We start from the raw sequence: 26527 nt of genomic DNA, 5'->3' as shown, positions 1-26527 counted from the left end.
CAAACATGATTCCAAACGCTTTCCAACTAGCCCAAGTTTCCGCTTTAATAATTGGATGCTACCACTGCTCGCTCGCAATGTGGTGCTCGACACTTGGTGTCGCTGCTGATGAACCGGTCTCGACCAGCTAAAATCGAGGTCATGTAAACACGCGTTGGTCGAGTTGGGTTGACTTTGCTCAGCCCGACCCCCGACTCAACCTGACGTTATTGGTTCATGTAAACAGAGCTAAGCGAGAACTCGCTTATGCATTGCCAAAGTTTTGCTTTCAGTCACCATGCATAGCTACAGGACGCTCTCGGTGCTTTTGCAAACCACACTTCTCGTCCTTTTAAGTTCCATCCAACTTTGATTTGCTTGGTGCCTTGTTGGTGCTGAGAAGTGGAAGATGGGTGTTCGGCGCTGGGAAGGTTGGTACGAGACTAGGCAGATGCAAGTTACAGGCTGCGCGGGAAAGGGAAGAAAACCAGTTATAAGGCCTTGTGCTAGGAGCTCCTTTCTTTCCTTTTATTTGGAGGCTGACTACATGGGTGTTCAACTCAATGGAACCTGTTCCGGGTAATGTCCTGCGGATGCACCAAGCCTCTCTTCCATTTTAACCTACCGCATCTGTCTGCTCAGGCGAAACCAGCAACCACACCCTACCATTGTAAAAGAATTTTCGCAGAACAGCCCGGAGGAAACTTAGGCGACCCAAACCAGAAACACTAAATTGGTGGGTTACTGGGAAATGGTCCATTGTGTGAACCCCACATCGTTCTTCTCTCTATGGCTTGAGAGGGGTTAACTTTTTTGTGCTTCGGGCCCCGAAACCTTGGCCGCATACCTAGAGAAAGTTCTGGGCTCTCCTTTTTGTACGCCGCCGCGGTGGCTCAGCGGTTATGGTGCTCGGCTGCTGACCCGAAAGACGCGGGTTCAATCCCGGCCGCGGCGGCTAGAATTTCTTTGGAGGAGAAATTCTAGAGGCCCGTGTACTGTGCACGTTAAAGAACCCCAGGTGGTCGAAATTTCCGGAGCCCTCCACTACGGCGTCTCTCATAGCCTTAGTCGCTTTGGGACGTTAAACCCCCATAAACCAAACCAAACCAATCTACTTTTTGTACGCGGAAGAACGAATACTTTCGTGTCGCGGTGTAGTTTACACACCTGGAGGGGGAATAGAACTTACCTCTTTATTAGGGTACTCAGGTGCTGCCATCTATCGACAGAAAAAGTTCAAATCTGAGTTGCCTTGTAGCTGGTGAGCCCTCTTAAAACGTCGCGCTTATTGGCCCGATGAATGCTGAAGGCGACTGGCAGCAGCTGTTTTTTTTTTTTTTTTTACTCGCGAAGAGATGCCCGGGTGTAGTCCCGGTGATTGCCATCTGAAAACAATCCCCTGCGTTCAATTTACGGTCACAACCACACGGGATGTCGTGTCCAGACTTCTCATAATGAGAGCCCGACAGAACGTGAACGAGCTGCAGACATTCATTCTTGCACTGTTTGCCGCACGACTGAAGAGCAACCATGCGGATTAAGAGATGCAAACTATCATATTTCGATGCAGAAATGCAAACTAGCTGCGCAGCCGATCCGTCGCCAAACTTTTCCCGCTCCACGGCTGCTGCGCATCGCTTTGGCCCATATCTCAATGCGATAAACTTGTGGAAGCTTGAGCCGCTGCCTTTCTTCAGCATTGCGGTTCAACCGCCCGCACAGCTTGCCGGAATATTGCGAAATGCGTTCGAAAACGCGGCATACCCAAGGCACACGGTACCGCCTTTTGCCTACACAACGAAAGTCACTGCTAACTCCAGCGCCGCCGCATCTCCGCGACGTCACAGCCTGACGCTTGTCTATATGTTTTGTTACTTTGCTTGGTCCTATAAATACTATAAGCATTTGGACAAAACCTGGTTTGCAGGTTGGTACAGGTTTCTGCAGAATTCATTGGTCACTGGTTTGCAGGACTTTGCCCACTTAGCTGTTTAGGTTTATGGTTTGTAGCTCTGTCACACTGCCAGAGTTAAAAGTAGCTGCTGTAAAAATTCACATCTTTTGTTTTCCCTTCCAAAAGTAAGTTTTCTTTCCTGCTCCAAAGTGCTCCAAATTTAGATTTTCTTTGTGCAAAATTGCTCCAAATCTTATTTCAGCTGTTGCATCTCTGACTGTATAGCGCACCTTTCTCAAATGACACGGAAGACATTGTTTTCATGCAAAGCTTTCGGCTTTGATTCGCCTGAAGATTCTGATCATACATCATGGTCATAATGCACGCACACACACAAGCACGTACACATACACACATATATTCTTTTCGCTTTCCTAAAGGAGGAAACTCCACCTTGTATTATATTTGTGCCAGTGCAGTACAGTTAGCCATTCTGTTGTAGCAGTTAAAGTGGAGAATATTTCAGCTAGCTGCTTTTGTAACTGGTGCAATGATGCATTTTCATAGTGTTCATTAGTGCAGTTTGAGTAATGCCAATGAAACTGAATATCGAGCGTGAGCATCTTGAGTTGCCCGAGCTGGAGTGCAATTTGCCAAAGGTGACTCAAATATGTGCTTGAGGAGTCTGGGTGTATATCAAGTTTGTGTGCATAATAACAGTAGAACCATGGGTCGCATTGTTGCTGTATGCTGCTGCTTGAAGTTCTGTAGTAGAGACCCCGTAATCAGTTTAGATGGTGCCTTTGAATGCAAACATGGAAGAAAAAGTAGTCCTTTGTTGAGTGGCAGTTAGTTGCAGCCAAGATGTCTCAGAAATAACAATACAGCAGCCCTGCAATTTTTTGCTTGCCAGTTAACCATTCAGCTTCAGTGCCATTCTTACCTTGTGCACGTATGTCATCACGTCTTATTAAAAGAAAACACAGCTTTGGCTAGAGGTTCACAAGCCTCAGCCTTAACTACGCCCCCCCCCCCCCCCCCCCCCCCCAAAAAAAAAAATCTTCTCATCACTAGTGCAGACATTATGTGGTATGTTCTGTTTGGGACCCTTTAGTTCTACTGCACCGCTGTGAAGCAAAGGAAGGATAAACGACTGCATTTTCAAGAGGAATGGCTACAGGAGAGGTCATTTGGAAATGTAGAGGTTTTTTTTGTTTCTACACCAAACTCACTAGACTGTGCTTGAACCTTCTTGATTTTTTTCTGCAAATTAATGGCTCTTTAAACTGCTCTCAGAAGTAATCTATTTAGGGGGGGGGGGGGGGGGGGGGGGGGGGGGGAATTTCTGTCTCAGGACATCCCTTTGAATTTCCGCAAGTGCAAAACCAGGTGTCATTTAAATAAATTTACAAAGTTATCTTTTAAATTTATCTTTTGCACTCCAAATTTTTGCTTAAAGACACCTAATTTTAGTTGCATGTTTTCTTCTTTCAAATGATGAGTTTGCCTACAACCGCTGAGTAGTTCATAATTGAATTTCTTCTCTTGTGCTGTTTCTAATTTGGCTTCATCAACCCAAAGATGTGCCGTGCAGTTGACCATTAGGTCCTGTGAGACAAAAAAAACCTGCAATATAAATTCCGATACGTAGTTCTAATTCCCTACAACACTTAAAGCAGCCTGCTTCATTAGCTGGAATAACAAAACGACCTATGAGCAGATAGTTTTTCTTTTTTTTCGTGCCCCTCGTAACCTAAAGGTCAACTGCACGTTACAGCCATCGTTCAGTTGATAAAACCAAAACAGCATCAAGAAGAAATTCAAACAAATTATTGAGCAGTTGTAGGCGAATATCATGCCATGATCTATATATATATATTAATGTCTAACGCATCATTTGGACGAAGAAAACACGCAAGCGAAAATTTGGTGTCTAGAGTCGTTTAACAATGCATAAGCGTTGTGCTTTTGTATCAACTCAGCAAAAAAGTGTCAGACTTAATTTTTTTTTTTCGCATGTTTAGTTTATTCTAAAAATGCTCAAAAGGCAGTGTTTTTGTTATTTTTAAAAAATTTGTGCGACATTCGTGCACAGCATAAAACTTTTCATTGGCTGTCTGGGACATGTACAGGGTCGTCCACTCTTAGTAAGAACCCGCTAGCGCATGACCGCACTCTTCAGAGGGCCACCGCGTGTGACACAGTCGTTCAACGCAGCAAAGTGGCGCACGAGAAGGTGTACCCGGACGTGGTGCTTCGCGTCATCCGCCACTTCGCTTCGATGCGCAGCCGTTTCGGATGCAGTGACCCTCCAAAGAGCACAGCCATGCGCTAGCGTGTTCTAAGAGTGGACAACCCTGTACCACTTGGCAAAAATGTGTAATAAACCTGATTAAATTTCAGACAAAAAAAAATTTTAAGTTGCTAAATACGGCATTTGGCAGCGATTCGGGCATAAATTTCACATTGAGGTGATCCAAGTAAAAGTACAAAACTTATTGCTGATCTTGTAATTTTGCAGAGCAGTTTTTATTAGACATAACTTCACCAGCGAAAGAACGAGACACCAGGGGAAGAACACAGGACAACGCTGGACTAACAACTGAAGTTTAATCGAGAAACGGCCAACAAACGGCCAACGGTTGGCTGTTTCTCGATTAATCTTCAGTTGTTAGTCCAGCGTTGTCCTGTGTTCTTCTTCCCCTGGTGTCTCGTTCTTTCGCTGGTGAAGTTATGTCTGATGTACACCAACTAGCCCACATGGGTACCTTGTTACAGTTTTTATTAGTGCTTTTGTTTTAGGAGGGAAAAAAACTTTCGACTTTAGTGCCTGTGGCGCTTTGTCATTTTTGTTCCATATTGCCACTGGACTGCATGGCTGCACAATATGCTGGCTGCATATCACATGACTGCATGCACCTTCAAAGATGCACACACCGGCCTTTTCATGGCTTACGGGGGTTTAACGTCCCAAAGCGACTCAGGCTATGAGGGACGCCGTAGTGAAGGGATCCGGAAATTTCGACCACCTGGGGTCCTTTAACATGCACTGACATTGCACAGTACACGGGGCTCTAGAATTTCGCCTCCATCATAATCCGACCACTGCGGCCGTGATTGAACCCGCTGCCTTTCGGGTCAGCAGCCGAGTACCACCACGGCGGCTACGCCGGCTGTTTTGTGCTCTGCTTTTCTCATGGACGCTGAATGCTCTAGGAACAAGTTGCTTCCTGCCAGAGTAAGTTGGTATTCGAGCTCAAGGTCAGTATAAGTTTGCAGTCTTGTCCTGCAAGGTTGGGTGACATGACTGAATGCAGGTGTCATGTTTCGTGTTGATATAGCAAACTTGGAGCTGTTATATATATATATATCATTTGGTCATCTGCTGTTGGCCACTGCTCCCAGCAACTTAGGCTTGATGTTATACTGGTCATGGCGGGGTCATGCATGTGATGCCACTTACTTGCATAGATGCCTTCTACACCCACTGGCAGACTAGTGCCAGTGACAGTGATAGGTTGGACACGCCCAAAACGGTTTATTTGCGCTTGTCCCAGCTGGGGAAAGAAACTGTGTGGCAACGAACTGGTGGTGCATGGTGTCTGTGATTCGGCCAGACTGGATACAACAGCAGTAGGCAGGTTAGGCCTGGCACCGTCACCAGGTCTGGAACGCCCGCGATTGGTTGTTCGTTTCCCTACTTCCTGTTGCTGTCATCATAACTGATGTAAAATTAAATGAGAAAGAAAGAATCGTTTCAAAATACAGCCCCTGGTCTTGCTTCTCGGCATGTATATCTGGCAGCTATAAGTTAATTTTCCTGGGCGTCGCTTCTCATGGAAAGTGCACAGCAGCTATAACTAGATTGATAAGGACAGTTATAAGGTTGTGTTTCAGAAAAAAGGTGTGGTTGTGTGTGAGTAAGTGGGTGGGTGGGCAGGCCAGTGGAAAAAATAAATTTGACTGACTTTCATATGAACTGATGAGGCAAAGCTGCACGAGCAGGGAGCTTTTGGCTTTCACTCTTACTTCTCTTGCCTTACAACAAATAGTTTGTCCTAGTTCCTCTCACCTCCGCTTGGGGAACCGACAGTGCAAAGCTGATGGGTGACCATTCGTTGCGATGCAACCAATCTGCATTAGCACTAGTGGTTCTGCATTTTAATTTTGGATTGATAGCTTTCACATTGAGTCTTACGTGAAGGCTATCAGTCCAAAATTGCATTTCGCCATCACTTTTCTATTCCGCTGCTGCGTAAGCTTCTGGAGGGTGGAGATGCGTGAGTGAACAGCCCCCTAGCTAAGCTTCTGCTCTCACTGAAGCCTTATGCTCTAGCACACAGGTGCGGGGGTTTGAGAAATTAGCCTCTAACTGCCTGCCAGTTTGATCGCATCAGCTTAATAAACAAGATGTAATGAGGAGAAGGCCTCTCTGCACCAAAACTGGGTAGGACACTGCAAGGTAGTTCGAAAAAGTCAGTATCCTTCAAATTTATGCCATGACTTGCTATAGTATGAGTTACTATCGGTCACAAGTGCAGAAGCCAGCAGTGTGGTAAAACAACGGGATCGCTGAAATAAGTAGTAGTAGCAGACGTAGTAGTAGTGGTGGTTTATTACTGCAAAAATACAAAAATGAAGGAAAAGATGTTGCCAGCCACGGTAATTGCTGTCTAATATCTTAAGCACCTGAGCTGCAGTCGGCGGAAATAAAGAGACGGAGAGAATAGCAAGTAGTACAGAGGACAGCGATAATGAGAAGGGGCAGAGGAGAGCTTTATGCAATATTTACAAAAATATAAAAAGGTGAACAATATAAGTAGCGTAGTTGTATGTTTTAAGGCATCACTCGTACTACCTCATCAAGTTTCGCCTGATAGCATCTCATTCTGCCGACAGGTATGTAAGGATACTGACAGCATTTGTAACCATGCACAAGCGTCATGTTCTCGCTTCAGCAAAGGTTCAGCGGAACTTCCATCGCTGCCATCATCATGCGGACTTCGTGATTGGAGTTCCGACTGGCTCTTGGGTTTCGGCTGCATTCACGTTTAATTTCTTTCCAATCCAAAACTTTTTTTTCTTTCTTTTTTCACATTTGAATCAGGATTTTGGTGTAGGCTAGTTGGTTGATTGCTATCAACAGATTAACCCAGTGCGAAGGAATGAGGATACGAAAGCTCCCGTCGTGTTGGTGTGTTCTCTTTCGTGTTTTCGTTCCTTTGCGCTGGGTTAATCTGTTGATTCACAGTTGGTTCTGCAAGTGAAGGAATGAGCAGTGTGTCGTAAACAACAAACACGCCTGGATTTATCCACAATCAGGTAAAGCTATTCCAACATGATGGCGACTAGACAGAAAGGCCTGGTTCCACTTGCCTATGTGAGACAAGTGTATGTATGTGTTGCTGCCCTGTTGCTTTCATTAGTTTTTTTTTTTTTTCTCTTATTTATTTGGGTTTTTGTGCAACCCAGCTTTGAGAAGTAAACTGCTATCTGTTTTTGTCTCCTGACTTAATCACTTAATGTACAGGGCGTTATTCATTTTTCCTACGGTGATAGAATTTCAAATTGAAACCTCTAGTCTAGCCATGATCATTAAATTGATCTTTGCGAACAATCTGGGCAAGATAAATGATACATGAATTTGAGCACACTGGGCAGCCACGTGTATCACTGGAAACAAAAATAGATAGTAATTGTTTCACGGGAAATACTATTCATCAAAAAAAGAAGAATGTGTTCTGAAATAAATACCGAGAAAAGTCCACCGAATTCCCCAAAAATAAAAACCGAAAAGTCCAACTCCTAGTTATATTCTAGCTCATGCATTTTTGCCAAGTATTAAGTGTCCTAGACAGCCAGTGAAAAGATTTATATTGCTCATGAATGCCGCATGTTACATTTTTTAATCGCAAACATGGTGCTTTTTGGCCTAAAATAATTATTTAGAAAGTATGTAAATAATTCTGTACTCTTTTTTTTTTTTTGCTGACCCATATGAAAGCACAATGTTGTTCAGAAACAGTTGAAGTCTGAAAGAAAAAAATTATCAATTCTTTGTAAATTTTTAATGACACCTGGTTTTGCACTCGCCTTTAAGGGCTGTAACATGACTGCAAATTTTTTTGACAAAAATATTTTGGAAATAACTTTTGGCAGCAAAATAAAGAGCCATAAATTTTCTGAAAGAAATCCAGGTGGTTTGAGCGTAGTTTGGTGCATTTCATGTGGAATAACCCCGTCCAATAAGGCAACATTAGATTGTGTTAATGCAAGCCCATGTTAGGGACAACAGCTCTCTACTGGCGAACAATTCTGTGAGGAAATATGTCACATTTTTAACTGCTGTGATGTGTTTTTTGTTTAAACCTGCAGGCACTGAGCTCACCTTTAACTACAACCTGGACTGCCGTGGTAATGAGAAAATCCCCTGTGCCTGTGGCGCGAAGAACTGCAGCGGCTACATTGGACTGCGACCAAGGCGGCCAGCCGAATCTGAGCCCAAGCCCAAGCGTCGCAAGGGCCCCCGAGGGACAGGGTCTGACTAGGGACACAAGAACGTGGTGGATCAGGACACTGAAAATGCTTGTCCTAGCTTTGTCTGCGCAGCACAAAATGAAAAAAAAAATATTCAGCATATTGTTTGTTAGGCTGACTAAAGGGCAAACCACCCCAAGGTGCATAACAGCCATCCATGACTAGCTTGTAATAAATGTTTCATGAGAAACCAATTCTTGTAGTCCTTACTGATGATAGAGTGTGCTGTGACAAAGTGGGCACATGTCACGCACATACAGCCATTTCCGAAGACAAGCACTGTGAAAAAAATGACGACATCGAGTCACTCTGGCCGTCTGCAGTTCTTGAAAGCATATAGTACACACATCATCTAGTTCACGCAATTGTTGGCTTGTCGCCTCTGGTAGCGAGTGCAGTTTGTAGAGGGCGGCTCTTCGCCGTGCACAAGCTTTCCAGCCAGCCTTAGCTTGCTGCCATATGTTGAAGTAAGCATGGAAGCACATCATGAAAGCACGAATGGTACCACGTGACTCAAACGCAAATATCCAAGCACCGTTGAAAAGAAGGAAGACTCCAAACAGAAACTCGAGGACGCTGCCCGTGGCCCGAAGATAGTACACATAGTCGTCCAGCGGCTCCCACATGGTCTCGCGGCGAGCATCCGCCAGGAAGAGCAGGTAGATGAGCAGCGAGATGATCACCTTGACGACCAGCTCTGCACTAAACGCGCTGACAGCCAGTAGCCAGGTGCTGATTGGCTGGTGTGTCCACAGGTAGGCAAGCAGCGCGCAGGGGCAGGCTACGAGTGCCAGGCTGAGGCCCAACGCGCGTGCGTGCCGCTGGCGCGAACCGCTGCGTGAGGCGCCCAGCGACACCAGCAGCGGGCCCAGCATGCCCTGTACAAAGTGCAGCACGGCCGTGGCCAGCAGGCAGAGGTTTCTCAGCAGGCGGGCCAGGCGGCGTGACGGGTCGAGGCCCGTGAGGCCCGTCTGCAGCGCCAGCACCAGGAACAGGAGGCCAGCCACGGTGGCCAGGCTGCGCTCTGGACTGCCCTCGAGTAGCAGCAGGCGGCGCGCCGCGGCCGCCGTCAGCCGCGCCAGGGCGGCCACCACGCTGGCCATGCCCAGCAGTGCCACGCTAGTGTCGCAGCCCCGCGCGGCCAGCTGCGCCACGGCCTGCGCCAAGGGCAGCCGCGGCGGCAGAAGGGCCGCGTGTGCCACCACCCGCAGCGCCCAGAAGACGCGCAGCACAAGCGGGGCCCGCAGGCGCGCCCAGTGGGCCTCCAGCAGCGCCTGGCCACCCACCTGGCCCAGAAGCGCCCGCGCACGCCCCATTGTCCGAGCCAGCAGTGGCGGTGCGCGGCGCAGCGCGGGGGCCACGAGCAGCAGCTGTGCAGCCAGCGCGGACGCCAGCGGGCTAGCCGGCAGCAGGCACACACTGGCCACGGTGGGCGCCAGCAGCGTAAGTGCCAGAGCGGCCGTTGCCCGGGGGCCCCGGCCAGCCGACAGCAGCAGTGCCAGCAGCAGCTGCAGCGCGTAGTTAGCACCCGTGCGCAACAGGGCGCCGGGCTCCAGCCGCAGTAGCTCGAGCAGCAGGCTGCCGTCGTGCGACAGGGCCTCGGCGTAGCGCACCAGCTCCCGGTTGCACACGTACGACCAGAGCACGGCGCCCAGGGAGCTCAGCCAGAGGTAGACATGCAGCAGCTGGCGTGTCTGCAGCACTGCCATCACCAGTGCGCCCAGGAAAGCTGCGCACGACAGCCCCGTACAGGACAGTCACAGACATGGCGCTTTTTTATTTGCGTCCCTAACCAGTTCCTGTTGCCCCCCACTGACCAGACTTGACAGCGTTGGCTGGTGTGAATGTTTGCTAGCGGCTGGGGCTGAGCGAACCCAATAAACTTGCCTACTGCTACGCGGGTCAGGCCGAATTAGCACAATGGCAAGGAGTGGATTGGACCAGCTGGGCCCGTCTGATAAGAAAAAAAATGTTTTTAAGGAAAGGAAATAGCGCAGTAATTGTCTCACACCTCGGCGGACACCCGAACAGCGCCGTTAGGGAAGGGAGGAAGGCAAGAGTGAAAGAAGAGAGAGATGCTGCAGTGGAGGGCTCCGGAATAATTTTGACCACCTGGGGATCTTCAATGTGCACTGACATCGCAGAGCACACAGGCGCCATTGCGTTTCGCCTCCATCGAAACACGGCCACCGCGGTCAGGTTTGAACTCGGGTTTTCCGGTTCAATAGCTGAGCGCCCGAACCACTGAGCCACCACGACGGGTTCTGGTAAAACTCTAGATATGAATTGGTATGGCGAAACAAAAGCGCTGTTACTATGTCAGTCTCTGGACCCGCTGGACAGCTGGACCCGTGTGAACGCTGTCACGGCAGTATGGTCGCATGAAGGGAAGGAGAAAAATAACCTTTTTGTTGTGCCTCTGCCACAGGCAGCACGCCGCAAAATAACATTTCAGCATAGTGCTACTGTATACCGCCTACCGCACAGGCGCCCCGAGGGGGCAGGTGTAGGTGCACTTGCTCTCAGGACCATTTGCGCATGTGCTTTTGGAGGCTGGTGACAACAGTATAATACGGATATAAGTTTCAGCATACCATGACTATCACCACAGCTGCCATCTGCGCGTGTGCACTGGCAGCTGCGGTGACGGCTCACGCTGTACTAAAAGCATTTGGGCATTTTAGCAGACGGCTATCGCCAAGTGTGGATGCGCAGTCGGCTCCGAGGAGGCAGGTGCAGCGCACATGGTCCCTCGGGGCTACGCGCACATGCACACTTGGTAGATGCTGTCCAGAAGAGAACGTGCACGGCTGGGAGTTCTAAAGCTGCAGGCAATAGTAAACATGAAAAATGTAGCGCAAAAGGACAAGGACAGGAAAAAAGGAACGCATGCAAACAGCGCTAACTCGTTCTTTTGCCCTAAGTCTCTCTCTCTCTCTTTTTTTTTTTTTTCAGATTCAAAAATGCACCAACAAGGCCAAGTACCTACTCTGATGGTAGCTTCGGTCGCGGCGAAAACGTAACATTCCATACAATGAGACGCACACGCTCATGCCTCGAAACTATGCGTGCAGTGGGAGGTGGTTCCACTGAAAGCGCTGGGCTACAACCCGCCAAAAACCGACAGCCCAAGCTAAAAAGCCCCTCACTCCTCACTTATACCCTGCAGCTGAAACCATTCCCCTGAAACATGCGCCCAGACCACCACAAAGGTTGCAGGAAAGCATGCGCGTCCCACCTCACAAAACATCCATATACCGAAGCGACACTGCACCGACAATTCCCAGGCACCCACACAGCCGCCTTCCCGGACAAAGGCACTACCCTAGGAGCAACAACGCTCAGATCCACAAACACCACAGAGGCATTCTGCCTCTGTGGTGTTGTAAGCATAAATACCCCCGAAAGCAGATTTGACAGTAGCTCAGAGGTAGAGCACCGGACGCGTAATTCGGAGGTCGTGGGTTCGGATCCCACCGGCGGCATGTGGTTGTTTTTTCTTCTGCTTTTCTAATCAATTAGCTTTAAGCGATGACATATTCAGTAATATTCTAAATTGATCAACACCACAAAATAAATAAATAAATAAATAAAAAAAAATCCCCTGTGCCCCTTGGTTTCTGTGGCTGTTGGCTTCTGTCATATTTATAATGAGCCCCTCATTCCCCTTCCCTTGTTTGCTTAATTGCTTAGCGAGGGCCTCGGTTCTGGCAGCCTTGATGCCATAGGAAGCATACGAGGGTTCTCACGCAGCTTCCACCCTCTCCGTTCGATGACGTTCTACGTCACACCTGCGGTAACTCAGGACATTCTACGTCCGCCGCTTATGAACGTGGGTGGCGCTGATGAACACTCTCAAGGTTAGGTAACTTGTAAACATAAATACCCCCGAAAGCAGAAGATTTGACAGCCGTCGCCGTAGCTCAGAGGTAGAGCACCGGACGCGTAATTCGGAGGTCATGGGTTCGGATCCCACCGGCGGCATGTGGTTGTTTTTTCTTCTGCTTTTCTAATCAATTAGCTTTAAGCGATGACATATTCAGTAATATTCTAAATTGATCAACACCACAAAATAAATAAATAAATTTTTAAAAAAATCCCCTGTGCCCCTTGGTTTCTGTGGCTGTTGGCTTCTGTCATATTTATAACGAGCCCCTCATTCCCCTTCCCTTGTTGGCCATATACAGGGCGTTTCACGTTACTTGAACCAAGGATTAAAAAAAAAGTGGCGTAAAGGAACGAGTTGAAACCAATGACAATGTTTCCCGTCTTGTGGCGCTCCCCAGAGTATTTTTTTAAATTCAGATTAATTAGGTAAGATTATGCAAAATTTCAAATCATTATTCTGCCACCTGCCATGGTGGGCAGTTTGCTCACTATCCGGTAGGCAGGTTTTGATGATGCCACAAGGTCACGTGAGCTATACTTTGCCTCACAAGATGTTTGCAGCACTACAAAAGATAGAGCTCTTTTGACCAATCACGATGTCGCGCACTGCATTTAGTGTGTTTCTACGTGCCTGTCGCCCCGCAAATTACTGACAGATGGCTCCATCCATGTGAAAGAAGGCGTACTAATAGTTAGCTTCCTCCTGCCTCTAGCAGGGGGCGCTTGATGTCTTTTTATTTCATCTGTTTGTTTCTGGACAGGCGGACGCCCGTTCCAAAGGGACTGGCCCCACTTTTTCTTTTCTTTTTGTCGCCACCTATTAGTATCAGTTCCTCTGTTCTCACGTCACAGTAATAATCAATGTTCGTGTCATGTGTATATAAATTTGTTTATTCCAGCGTGGTCTCTACACTAATAAGCTGGATCGAATGCAGGCCATGGCAGCCGAATTCCGATGGTGGCAAAATGCAAAACAAGCCTATACGCTGCGCGAAAGTCAGTACACAAGCGGTCAAAATTAATCCGGAGCCCTCCACTACGGCGCCTGCCATACCTCACGAGAGACGATGTCGTTCTCATTTTCGTTACTCTCACTGCGACAGTACTGAATGGTCCCGACTTTTGTGTGCACGTTAGCACGTCAGTGGGGCTCATCTCATCGTCCTCATCACAACTCCATTCAGCACTGCTGGCTGTGTTGTCCTCCAGGTCGACAACAATAGCCGGTCCTCGGTCAACAACATCGTCGATGATGTCCAGTTTCCTCATCACATCATATTCACTCGTAACATGCTGCACGTAATTCTTCCATTTCCCAGCAGTCACTTGCATGATGCCTTGCCAAACCAGATGCTCCACGTCTTGGAGCTTAAATGTCTTGTTTTGACTGGCCACGAAACTGTTTACATCGCTCCAAACAAGCTCTATCAGGTTCAGTTGGCAGTGGTAGGTTGGCAGGCGCACAACCAGATGGCCAGCAGCTTCGGCGATGCAATCCACACGGTATCGGTCCCCACCTGTGTTCACGTTGTTGACAAGCTTCATTAGCCTGGCCTTCACCACGTCGCTGCTCCACACAACACCTTTTCCGGACGGCCAAGTCTGTATGTCCTTTTTTGAGGCTACTCAACCGTCTCGCTTTATTCCGTTTCACAGAATGATATGGCGTGCTGTCCGTTACTGTAACGCTGCCGGCTCCTTCGGGGAGAACATTCGGCCTGCCTTCAACGTTTGCGGTGTCCACTGGTAAAGCGTTCGCTCGCTCACCTGGGTGAGTTTTGCCGTCCTCTTGATGAGCGCATTCGTACTTGAACTGCCCCCCGCTCTCGACGCGAAGCACTTCATGAAGCCAACTGCGATTGCCTGCTTGGGAAAACAGTGCACTGTCAGTGTAGGGCATACAGGCGACACAACCGACTCCGCCGACGCCATGTTGGAAAATGGCGACGCATCACTACCTCGCAGCAGGCCTCTGCAGAAGTGTGTCCGCACGGGCTTTGGCTGTTAATTTCACCAGTGACTGAAGCACAAGTTCTAAATCTACCAGTCCAAACTATGTTTTCAATTGCTGTGCTCAAATATTCGAGGGACTATTTTTTGTGTTCCTGCAGCCTTGATTGGACTAGAGAGCTCTGCCTTCCATAGTGCTGCAAACATCTCGTGAGACGAAGGATAGATGACCTGCCTGCCTCCCAGGTTGCTCTCTGGGCACCACCTGCCAGAGTCATGCTTGTGATTTTTCGCTCACAACGCTGACACCGGATTTTCTGGGTACAGAAAATCCACTGTCGCCTAAATAGGGTCTTCACTCGGAGGAGGAAGGCCCAGTGAGGGGGAGGAGGATGTGAAGTGGGAATGGTGTTAAGGTGGGGAGGGTGAACCTAATGGATCCTGAGTGTGGAGCATGGGGAGATAGCGCTATCTCTTGGTGCTCCACACTGCTGGATTCCATACTGACACCCTTCCCACTACACGCCCTCCTCCCCCCCACGCGGCCTTCCTCCTCGGATTGAAGACAATATTTAAACCACACCAACAATGAACGCTTTGCCCAAACGAAGACACGTCCTCTTGTCAAAATGTTGGCAAGCACCCCAAGGCTTTTCCCTCCCTTGTTCACTTTGTGATTATCTTCAGTTCCTTTCCAGTACACTGTGCCCCTTTTTTCCCTCTTAACTTTTCAAAGCTTTTTCTGAGTGTCACTGACATCACGACGTGCTGTGCAGGGATGCTCTGCTTTGCGCTGGTCTGTTACAAATTCAACATACGGCTCGTTCTCTTTCTGTTGCATAGTGTTTAAGACAGTAGACGCCTGTATCACGTTTTTGTATGGTTTGAAGAGAGCGTCGAACTGCTTGAGGAATTAGGTAACTTGATCCAGCAGCAGCGCCCCGTCAGCACTTGGAGGTTGAGGGGGAATGTCGTGGCGGGTGGCTTCGTGGCGTACTCGCATGCCATTTCGTAGATGTTGTAGGCATCTTTCCAGTCCTCCCAAGCCTGCTGCGGGTTGTCGCCTGGCTCGAAGTGTGCAGGTGGTTGTAAAAATGCACTGACCATATTTGCGGGGTTCTCGGTCACTCTGACACCATGTTATGTTTGGCCGCTGCGGGAGAGACTGACGACACGAACCAGCCCAGTTGTGAACAAAAATGAACTGAGGTTTATTCAGGACTGAGGTTTGGTTGCTGCTGCGTAGATGGTGCTAGCTGTGGGGCCTTGTTAGGTGAGAAGTCTACGGACAGATGGCATGACCAGAGCAGAAGCCACCTGACAGACCTGCAGAACGGCTTTCGACTGAATCGCCGCTTAGAAGAGAATCTTTTGGTACTGAGCAAATGTGTTGAGGTCGCTCAAAAAGAAATGCGAGACCTGATGTGCTGTTTCCTCGATGTGGCCAAGGCACATGACAATTCCCCTACGGAGCCCTTCTGAAAAGCCTCAATGCTCTGGGTGCCTGCGGCACAGACAAATATCCTCCGGCAAATGTATGCTGGTAACACAGTGACAGCCACCTTAGGCGATGTCCAATCCGGCGAAGTACCGGTGCTCACGGGACTAAAGCAAGGTTGCCCACTAGCGTCACTGCTATGCATGCTGTATATGCAGCAGGAGTGGAATGTAAGCTCCTCGATTCCGGGCTGAGATTTAGCTGGACCACACCAATTTGGAATTAAAAGAATTGTGCACATTACCGGCACTAGTGTTCACAGATTATATCGTACTGACAGCAGGACATGACTGTGACCTGCAGGCACTCCTCAAAATTTGTGCAGACACCCTAAAAACACGAGGCTTACACTTTAAGGCCAGAAAATCGGCACTGCTGTGCTTCTCCAGCCAAGAGAAGTGCCTGCTGTCGCTATCCTGCGGAATGCCATTGCCCACTGGCACCAAATACCGATATCTTGGTGTGCACCTCATCACCCAGCCAGACCACGAAACCTACCAGGGGCGAGCATCACAAAGGGCTAAAAAAATCCTCCACAAGAGCTGTCATAGAGCTGCAACCGTTTTCTCACGGTGCACGAACTGTGGAAGGAGGTACCTGTGCCCACACTGCATTTCACTAACGCCAGTATATGCCTTATGGCGTCGACCAGGGAGTGGCTCGAGAGAATCCAACACGCTGTTGGATTCTCTAACACTGTGATGCCACGGCAAGGTTGCCAATGAGGCTATTTGAGGGGACCTAGGCTAGTCTAGTTTTTAAGTGCGTGAAGTGCACAGCAAGGTGGCGTACGACGGCAGGTTGCGGCTCATGCAACCTTAGCGCTGGGCCTGGCGGTTGTTTGACGACACAAACTGCAGCAGCGTCCGGACGAAATGGATGAAGCGCCTTCAGCAGCTACACAAAAAGTACGGTTTCTTCTCACACCCCAAGCAAGAGGAAACGGAAAGTGGCCTCGGGCAGTGGGGTTCAAGTATGCCTGATGGAGAGAGAGAGGTGTGCCAGCGAGCGATGCAGAAGAAGCCCACCCACACTGGAGATGTAGGGCATGAAAGCAGGAGATCCGCGTGGAACACCTCTATGGTAATGGTGTGGGCAGCAGCAGCCTGCTCTTCCGAGGCACAAACTGGTGCTATGCAAACCCTACCATACCGCCAGCATTTCGACCTAACCATCGCGAGTACACTATGTCGAGCCTGTGGAAGCGATGACGAAACGATAAACCACCTGTTCCTTCACTGCACGAGCCTTGCACCGACACCAGCAGAGGGCACTACGCTCAGTCAGGCACTAGGGTGCCTCGATGCAGCGCACCGCCGTACATAAAGGCACACTGTCAAGCACTTGGTTACTGCCGGCTGGAACTGACTGAACACAGACAAATCGCTGCAACAAAGAAATGGCTGACAATGTGGTGGAAAGTGGTGCGTAGATGCTAGTAGACAAACAATGTGGTAGATACTAATATAGTCATATGTTTGTGTGACTGTGTGTCCATGCGATGGACACTGGAACGAAATGACACACGTTCACAGAGAGAGCGAGTGTGTGTGTGTGTTTATGTCGGTTGCTGACCCGCCCAAAATACGCAGCCACGGCGGTCGCATTTCGATGGAGGCTAAGTGCTAGAGGCCCGTGTACTGTGCGATGGCAGTGCACGTTAATGGACTCCAGGTGGTCGAAATTATCCGGAGCCTTCCACTAACTACGGCGTCCCCATAGCCTGAGTCGCCTTGGGACGCTAAACCCCATAAAACCAAAACCAAACAAGGTCTGGACATTGTAGATGGTACGATGCCTGCCTGATACCAAGTGTTTGGCCATAAAATCCAATCCAACGCAATTCAGTGCTACCGATGAGTGTATACATTCGTTTTTGGCATATCACCTACATTACTGAGAAATGCTAACTGCATGCTCGGTTACCTAAAAAGAAACTTTTCTAATGCACCCACTTCAGTCAAATTCCTTTTTTATAAAACACTGGTACGCTCAGAGCTTGAATATGCCGCGTCGATGTGGGACCCTCAAGTTAAGTCACTCATATCTGTTTTGGAAGCTGTTCAGAACTGTGCCGCTCATTTCATCCCTCACAACTATGACCGCACATTAAGTGTCGCACTAATGAAAAACACATTGTCAGTAACATTACTTTCACTGCGGCGAAAAATGTCTACACTGTCTTTTTTTTTTTTTAAGATCAACGATTTCAATCCTGTTTTGAAAAACGCTTTGCTCATTCCGCCCAGCTATGTTCCATCGTGCACTGACCACCTATGCAAAGTGGGCGTTCCACCTAGTCACACTACCGCTCGCCTAAATTCTTTCATTAGGCTACATCATACGAGTGGAATCACTTGCCAGCCGATGTGGCACTGACCGCCGATCTCGGGCATTTTGAGGAAAAGTTGAGTACCTGCTTGTGTGCCCTTCGGTTCATAGTGCCACATGAACTCTGTCTTGCAGATTTGTAATTTGTTTTGTTGTTTTGTTTTTTTCTGCAGTTTTCCATGCAGGTGCACAACAGCTGAAATGTGTAATACTCAGTGCAGAGAGCCATATGTGAATCTGTGAACGTATTCCCATTTCTTGTCATCTGTGTTATGGTACGCCTTGTTCCACTCCCCTCAATAATGTGCACAGGGCCACGAGGGTATTTGGAATAAATAAAAATCTAATTTCACCTCACTGCACCCAGGACACAATACTTAAAAATCGAGTAAGCCCAATTTCTCCGGGAAAATGCCCCTTCCAAAGTACACACACAGAGGAATGAGGGGCCCACTATACAACGAGGGCACAACATGGAAATTAGCGGATATTCTGTGCTCATTTCAGAGGAGTGTTCATTCAACTTGTGATCTTAAACTTGTCTTAACGGTTTGCTTTGTGGTTTGGGGGGGTTTAATGTCCCAAAGCAACTCAGGCTGTGAGGGAAGCTGTATAGTGAAGGGCTCTGGAAATTGCAACCACCGGGGGTTCTTTAACGTGCACTGACTTCGCACAGTACACAGGCTTCTAGAATTTCGCCTCCATCGAAATTCGACCGCATACAAATGAGTGCCGGGACTAAACTGTCCTTTGCTGCAAAAAAAAAAAAAAGACCCCGCCCCCCCAAAAAAAACTCAAATTATGGGAATTTTTGCTGAATAACCAATTTGTACCTGAATTTGCACCCCCCCTCCCCCCCCATTTCTAAAAAAAAAAAAAACCCGAAAACAAAGGGCCCTACGTCTGCATAACACTGCGGTTACTTAAGGGGCACTGATATCGCACATTACACAGGTCTCTAGCATTTCGCCTCTATCGAAATGCGACTGCCGTGGCCCGGATCAAACCAGCATTTTTCCGGTCAGCAGCCGAGCACCATAACCACTGAGTTACTGCAGCAGCTTACTATTTCATTCGTTCCATGCATAGAATAGAATGATATTCGATTCGCAGTTCAAAATTTAGGAATATTCACACACCCCTACTTATGTGCCATAGAAGCCATGGCTAGGAAGCAATTAATGCTCATGACATGAACCCAGAAGCTGCAAATGTTTACGAATATCATCAGTCACAGTGCTTACTGTTGTTAAAGGCATAGAAGAAAATTCTAGCTGGACAGTAACCACAAATAAGATACAGTCACTGAACAGCATCATGCTCGATATACATACACGAACTCTCTCCGAGTTTTATATGCCCCATATATCCTAGGCCTTGCTATAGCTATTGTGGCATTTACTGGTTAAACAATGATATATACAGTTGACCCCACTTATAATGGCAGCAGTTATAACAAACGCTCGCTTTTTACAAACGAGGATGGAGCTACCGTCAAGATTTATGCTACGGCACTGCGTCCCATAAAGCGAACAACCATCGCTGCATCACTCGGTTATGAACGCAGAGGTACTTTAAACTTGTCCCCGCAGCCAAAAAAAGGCGTCATTCCCGCAAGTGCAGCGGCCGAAATTCTAGGAGGCAATTCAAAATTAAAACCAAAGACCCGCCGCAGTGGCTCAGTGGTTAAGGCACTCGTCTACTGAGCCAGAGTACATGGGTTCGAACCCGACCGCGGCGGCCACGTTTCGTTGGAGGCGGAACGCAAAAGGCGCCTGTGTGCTGTGCGATGTCAGTGCACGTTAAAGATCCCCAGATGGTCAAAATTATTCCGGAGCCCTCCACTACGGCCCCTCTTTCTCTCTTCTTTCACTCCCACCTTCCTCCCTTCCCTACAGCACGGTTCAGGTGTCCACCGAGATATTTGAGACAGATACTCCGCCATTTCCTTTCCTCAAAAATCAATTTACCAATTCAAATCAAAGCCCGTTCGCTCTTTCCTTTAAGAAGCAAACATCCTCTACTCTGGCTCCCCATGATGATGATGCCAACTTTATTTTCCACCAGATAAGGAGACCCCCTACTCCCGTCCCCGGCACGGCACGCAGGCCTGGGTGACGGGGGCCGGGACCTCCACGAGTAGAAGCAGGCAAAAAGGTCGACTCCTCGCGGCTTCTTCCGCCAGGCGGATGGCTTGTTGCTGTGGAGCAGGGGCCTCGCTCCGGGCTTCCCAGGTTTCTCTACAATTTATATTTGATTTAGCCCCTGGGGAGCTAGCGCATTCCCAGATTTAGTGGTCGAGGATCCTTCTCGCCCCACAGTGCGTGCACTTATCGTTTTATTTCTCATCTCTCTGAACATGATATGCCCAGACCGGGTTTACGACGTTCCCAGCTTGGAGGCGCTGCCATGCAATTTCCTCCCTATTGTTTAGACTTTTTCCCGGTAGCAGCACCAGTCTCCTCTGTAACCTATAATTTTCGTCAATCTCCGTATAATTTTGCAGACGCTCGTCCATGTTCCGGCAGTCGGGCGGCTCCACAGCCATCTGGAAGTAGAGAGCTTGGGCTAGCTCGTGGGCTGCGTCAATGCCAGGAACGGACGCATGTGCGGGAGTCCAAATTAGTCTTTGCCGCTTCCGGCGAGATCCTACCCTTTCCAAAATTATAGATGGCCGTTTTGCTATCACTAATTATAAATCTGGCTTCCGTTCCAACACAAGTGAGCGCTATTGCAACTTCTTCAGCTGTTTCCGTGTTGCGGCTTTAATGGTGGCTGCCGATACGGGGGCACCGTGGCTGTCGACCACACCTGACTTCCCGTGTAACTGACCTGCTGTCCGTGGGATCAAAATGTCTGATTAGAGCTTCTGCTCTCTTCTCCCTCCTCTCAGTGCTGAATATGGGATGCATGCTACGAGGGAGTGGGGGAATGATTAGATTTTCTCGGCAGTCTTGCGGAATGCTCGATTTGGCTCGTAGTCCCTTATCTGTTTGCAGGCCTACCATTTCAAGGATGGGTCTGCCCGTGGCTATTTGGCTTAATCTTTCGAGCTGTGAAATTCTGACAGCCTCCGCTATTTCAATCCCGGTATTGTGCACTCCCATAGAGAGAAGCTTCTCTGTGGAGGTGCTAATCGGTAAGCTCAGGGCCCTCTTTATGCACCGTCGAATGAGCGAGTCTAGTTTCTTCCTCTCCTCAGCCCTAATGTTTAAGAAAGGTGTGGCATAGCTCACGCAGCTTATTAGGTATGCATGGGTACTTAGTTTAAGTAAGCTTCTTTCCTTCAGGCCTCGTCCTTTCAGCGCGACCCTTCTAAATATTCCAAGGGTTTGTGTGGCAAATCCCTCCAGCCTTTTGATTTTCCCATCATTATATCCATTGTCCTGAATGAATAGCCCTAAGATTCTGATTTGATCTACCTTTGGAACTGGTTTCCCCTCTACCTTAATGTCGAATCTCCAGTTGTGCTTGCATCAAAGTGACTTCGGGTTACAAAAGAATATTGATTTTTGCGGAAAGCATGAGAGACCCCTACTGGCAGCATAGTCCACGACAGTGTCCGCTGCCGCCTGCAGGCACTCCTCAATACTCGCAGCGCTCCCCTGGTTAATCCAGAGGTTGAAGTCATCCGCATACATACTGAAATTTAGCCCCTCTATGCTCCTCAGAGCTTCGGGGAGGCTCCTCATCGCCATGTTGAAGAGGAATGGGGAGAGAACCGAGCCCTGCGGTGTGCCCCTGCTCCCTAACTTCAGTGAGGAAGACTCGATGTCTTGGAACTTCATGCAGGCAGTTCTGCCTGACAGACAGTCCTTGATGTAATCGTATGTTCGTGCCTACCCCGATTTCATGGAGACTGCGGAGGATTGCTTCGTGTTTGACATTATCAAAAGCCTTTGTAAAGTCTAGGGCAAGAATTACTTTGGTGTCTCTAGAACGCGAGGCGATCATGCCATGTTTCAGTCGGAGAATAACGTCCTGTGTGCACAAGCCCGATCGGAAGCCGACCATCTCGTGCGGCCACAGATCATTTTGCTCCATAAAGCGCGTCAGTCTGGTCTTGACTGCGCGCTCCATCAATTTCCCCATGTATGAGGTTAGGGAAATAGGTCTTAAATTTTCTAGTTTCGGGGGTTTGCCCGGCTTTGAGATTAGAATTACGTTGGCCGACTTCCACTGTTGAGGCAGGTGGCCTTTAGTCCAAATTTCTTGCATGTACTCCGTCAGAGCGCTGATGGAGTCGTCGTCCAGGTTTCTTAAAATTTTGTTAGTTATCCCGCCAGGGCCCGGGGCCGATTTCGTTTTTAGTCCCAATGTTTTTGCCCTGACCTCTGCCTCCACGATGGGTGCGTCGAGCTACCGAGCCTTAAAGGGGCGGCGAAAAACTGCTTGAGGGGATACCGGCTATACTTCAGGTGGATTCTTTGTCACACAGATGCTGACTTAAAAAGAATTACAGGAATCGATGCACAGGAACGGGAGTTATTCAATGAAGAAATTTCAAAATACAAGCAAACAAAACACTGCTCTCAACTCGATTTTGGCGGGGCTTCCCACTGCTATTTCGCTCTCCCAATGACGGCATCTGGCGCAACCAATCAAAACAGCCTGTCAGAGCACGTCGCGGAAGTTTGCACTCCATGGTTGCCTGCTCTCTCTAACTCGTTCTTGCTGAGTCTGGCAGCGTCGTTTCCATGCCAGAGCCCCTGGTGGTGTATTTTTATTTTACTTGCTTTGCAGGGCTTTTATCTAAGACAAACAAGTTGTTTTTGTTGATCTAACAGAAAACGCAGACAGGTGACAAAATGTGTCTATTTAATCACACAATTTGCAGTATATTTACTGTTTGTCCAGTCATCAAGCTCGCGCCAGGTGATGTCATATCCGCTGCTGAAACCCGCCACTGTGTGGGGACACCATCAGAGCCGTGAATTTGTTTTTGTTTTTGAGAGGACATTAAAATATTAAAAAACGGAATATACGCGGTATTACCGACGCTAATAGCACCATTGTAACACTGTATGCGATCAACAGGCAAAACAATCAACTAAGATTGTGTTTCTGGGCCCCTTTAAAGGGTCAGTCTACTGAATTTTATCGACCATATTTTCTTTGCGGCAACCGATAGCTCTTTACTCAAATTACCGTTTAGCCAGCTGTGGTGCCAAGGAGTGCGGTAGAACATTTTAAAATAGAATTTATTAATGTGGGAGCACATCTGTATGAGATGGTAGTCTCATCTGGCAACCATCTGGATTTCCGCCGCGCGGCGACAAACATGGCGGCGCCCGTCGAAGCCGGACCTCTCGCTTCGGACTGAATTCTCGTTGTTGCTGCCTTTTTCAGTGCGTTCACTGGCCATAAATGGGGCGCCTGTCTTTCGCTTCGTCTCATCTCGCCTATAAGAAAACATATAAGAGATAAATTTGCTTTATTTTAATAATTAGAGTGACGATTCTGCCGCTCCTAGGCTTAAGTGGAGAGTCGGTTTGTTTACAGCAATGGTTCCCGTCCTGACGACCAGATGGCGCCACTATAGGCTGTTTATTTTTGCGTCTCTGCTAGCATACGCTGAACTAAAAGAGGGAATATGCTTGCGTTTTGCGTACGTGTAACTATAAATATTCATGTGATTTACAGAAAAAGCGAGCGGTACGCCTTCTACAGTTTACTAGAACAAAACGTGCGTTTCTCTGACATTGGGGCAGACAAATGATACGTAGTATAGTCACTTATGCTTCTACAAAAAAAAGACTACCACTTTCTTGAACAAAATGAACGTTTGGGGTCGCCACCATGCTTTTTTACGCGACTTTTAACGCCGAAATAAAATATAAATTCCTGCCTAAACCGGGCGCAGACCCCTCGTTATTGATGTTATAGGGTGCCAACTACCAGAATATGCCATTATTTATACACTCATCTCGGTGAGTAGACTGACCCTTTAAAGTTGACGTCATCTTGAAAACCAGCCGCCGCGGTGGCTCAGCGGTTATGGTGCTCGGCTGCTGACCCGAAAGACGCGGGTTCGATCCCGGCCGCGGCGGCTGGAATTTCTTTGGAGGAGAAATTCTAGAGGCCCGTGTACTGTGCGATGTCAGTGCACGTTAAAGAACCCCAGGTGGTCGAAATTTCCGGAGCCCTCCACTACGGCGTCTCTCATAGCCTTAGTCGCTTTGGGACGTTAAACCCCATAAACAAACAAACAAACAAACAATCATCTTGAAAACCTTCGCGAAAGGCATTCTATTGGTGCGTCGTTCTGACTGATGGGCGTAGCCGGTTCGTCGCGTCGTCTGCTCGTTGCGCGCGCGCTTTCCTACCGCCTTCGTTTTTGCACAAACATACCCCCCCCCCCAAAAAAAAAAAAAAAAAAAATTAGTTACTCGTGCCAGTTCATGTATGCTTCAGCGTATTCCGTGCATGTGTCGTACAGCCTTTCCCTAGTTCGCACACTACGCTCCGCACGCACACTGCTTCTCGCTCGTCCATCTACAAACACACATGGAGAAGCGCAAAAGTGCATTTCCAAGAAATGACGGACGGTTCCCGGGTCCGCGCTTCGCCGTGCGTTTCGAACAAAAGCGACTCCCGCCCCTCCGGTCGTAAAACGGTGGGGAGGCCTCACAGGAAAAAAAAAAATAAAAAATGCATGAAGAGGAGGCTTGCTAACTGGGGATGTCACTGTCAAAAACCAACATATATATGAAAAGATGCACTCGCTAACATATTGAGATGGTCGAGTCGATCGAGTCTCTCGATCGTTCAGTGTGAGGAGAAAATGCAACGACGCTGTTTCGTCCTTGAATGCGCACACAGTGACTGGAGTCGAAACACGATCCGGCACCGATTGCAAGAAGATTATGCCTTAGGTCGTGTCTGGCTCCAGCGCATCGGCCTTCCAGACACAACGGTCAAGAGTGCGGTGGTTTGCGGAAGGCACTTCACTCCGGATGACTACGTCCACGATGCAAGGCTGGGGGGAGAATGGACAACTGGGGCGAGGAAGGACAAAGAAAAAAAAAGCGCGACGAAACATCACGAGGAGACCCAAGGAGCAAAATAGAGAGGGTGTTGGGAGACCCCCCATGAAATATCCCAGGTAGCAAAAAGCAAGAAAAGAAAGCTTTTAAAGGCGGGGCCAGGACGTAGACATGAGACACAGTTTGTGTCTCGAGCGCTCCTGCAGCTAAAGGTAAGCTTAGGCACTATCACAGCTCAGCAATTATTTGCACATAAATACGACGAACACAAAAATATAGTTAAGGAGCTTCAAGGGACGCTGAAAATCAGTAAAGCACTTCTTAAGGTTGCAGAATGTTTACTGATCTTCATGTGTCAAAGCATCGCTGTGAGCCATGAAGGCCGTAGTGGAAGGCTTCGGAATGATTTCTACCGTGCACCCGAGATCTTTTGATATGCACAGTGGTCTTATCAGTAAACTTTTTTTTTTTTGCATTTCGCCTCTGTTGAAATGAGGCTACTTGGATCGAGCACGGCACCTTGCATTTAGCGGCCGAACGCCATAGTCGCGAGCCATTGCGGAGGGTTTGAAGCATAATGTGAAAATTCAAGTTATGATGACTATATTAATAAAGTATGCAAACAATGCAAGTATTTTGCGGTTACACGTATGGGGCTAACTAAAAGAAGCAGCAGTACTAACAGCGTAGTTTTTAAACAGCACTATCCGCTGCCGCGGTGTTTCATTGGTTACTCCCGGCTGCTAACCTGAAAGACGATGGTCGCATTTCGATGGAGAGGAAATGCTAGAGGCCCCTGCACTGTGCGATTTCAGTGCACGTTAAAGAACCCCAGGTGGTCGAAATTACCTAGAGCCTTGCACTGTGGCCTCTCATAACCTGAATCGCTTTGGGACGTAAAACCCCATAAAACAGAAACGGCAGTACCTTATGGTGTAGGCCGCAGCGGTGGCCTAGAGGTTTGAGCATCCGCCTACCACGCGGGAAGGTGCAGGGTTCGATCCCCAGTGCCGCCGGGTACCCACAGGTGATACAATCTGTACAAGCTTCCCCCTGGTCTAGTCCTCGGCTTCTTTAGGGTGAAATGCTTGGGAAATTGTTCCTTTGAACCCACCTTGTGAAAAGAAAAATACCTTGTGGAGTGTGGACGGCCCGCTCATGTCTGCTAGCCAGCAGTGTTTACGTGCGCACGTAAGGCACACATTCCTCGTGCTGTTTGTTTCGCGGTCTCAGTGCGCTCCCATTTACTTGTCTGCCTCTAACGCTGCAATGGAGACAAAAATGGCTGGAGGTTTAGCATTGCTAAGCACGAAATATTGAGCGTAAGCACAGTTTTTTTGCAGGTGGACACCACCGCCACGTACTCGAAAGCGCAAGTGAGTTGTCCAGTGACCCAGGGAGCCAGTTATGCGCATATTTTTAATCGTCAGTGCCAATTTACCCAATGTACGCCGGCGGCCTATG

General features: G+C 48.4%; 2 protein-coding genes across 4 annotated transcripts in view; one reads left to right on the top strand and one right to left on the bottom strand.

Moving 5' to 3' along the window:
- The window catches only part of NSD (Nuclear receptor binding SET domain protein), a 30502-nt gene extending 21036 nt beyond the window's left edge, over positions 1-9466 (top strand). The window contains exon 5 of one of the 2 annotated variants that reach the window (XM_089578979.1): positions 8249-9466. In XM_089578979.1, coding sequence (XP_089435105.1) covers positions 8249-8421 — 173 coding nt within the window. In that variant the 3' untranslated portion in view covers positions 8422-9466. The remainder of the gene's footprint in view (positions 1-8248) is intronic. The other variant, XM_089578978.1, reaches the window with a different exon arrangement.
- Positions 6471-26527, bottom strand: part of Trc8 (TRC8 ring finger protein) — a 30955-nt gene continuing 10898 nt past the window's right edge. Inside the window, exons 2-3 of one of the 2 annotated variants that reach the window (XM_089578982.1) lie at positions 26197-26327; positions 6471-10139 (exon numbers count right to left, since the gene is read on the bottom strand). In XM_089578982.1, coding sequence (XP_089435108.1) covers positions 8617-10119 — 1503 coding nt within the window. In that variant the 5' untranslated portion in view covers positions 10120-10139; positions 26197-26327 and the 3' untranslated portion in view covers positions 6471-8616. The remainder of the gene's footprint in view (positions 10140-26196; positions 26328-26527) is intronic. The other variant, XM_089578981.1, reaches the window with a different exon arrangement.

This window comes from Amblyomma mixtum, chromosome 3, assembly GCF_055824585.1.
Source record: "Amblyomma mixtum isolate Tamu chromosome 3, ASM5582458v1, whole genome shotgun sequence".
Lineage (NCBI taxonomy): Eukaryota > Metazoa > Arthropoda > Arachnida > Ixodida > Ixodidae > Amblyomma > Amblyomma mixtum.
The sequence above is the reverse complement of the archived record's forward strand: the minus strand, read 5'-3'. Positions and strand labels throughout refer to the sequence as shown.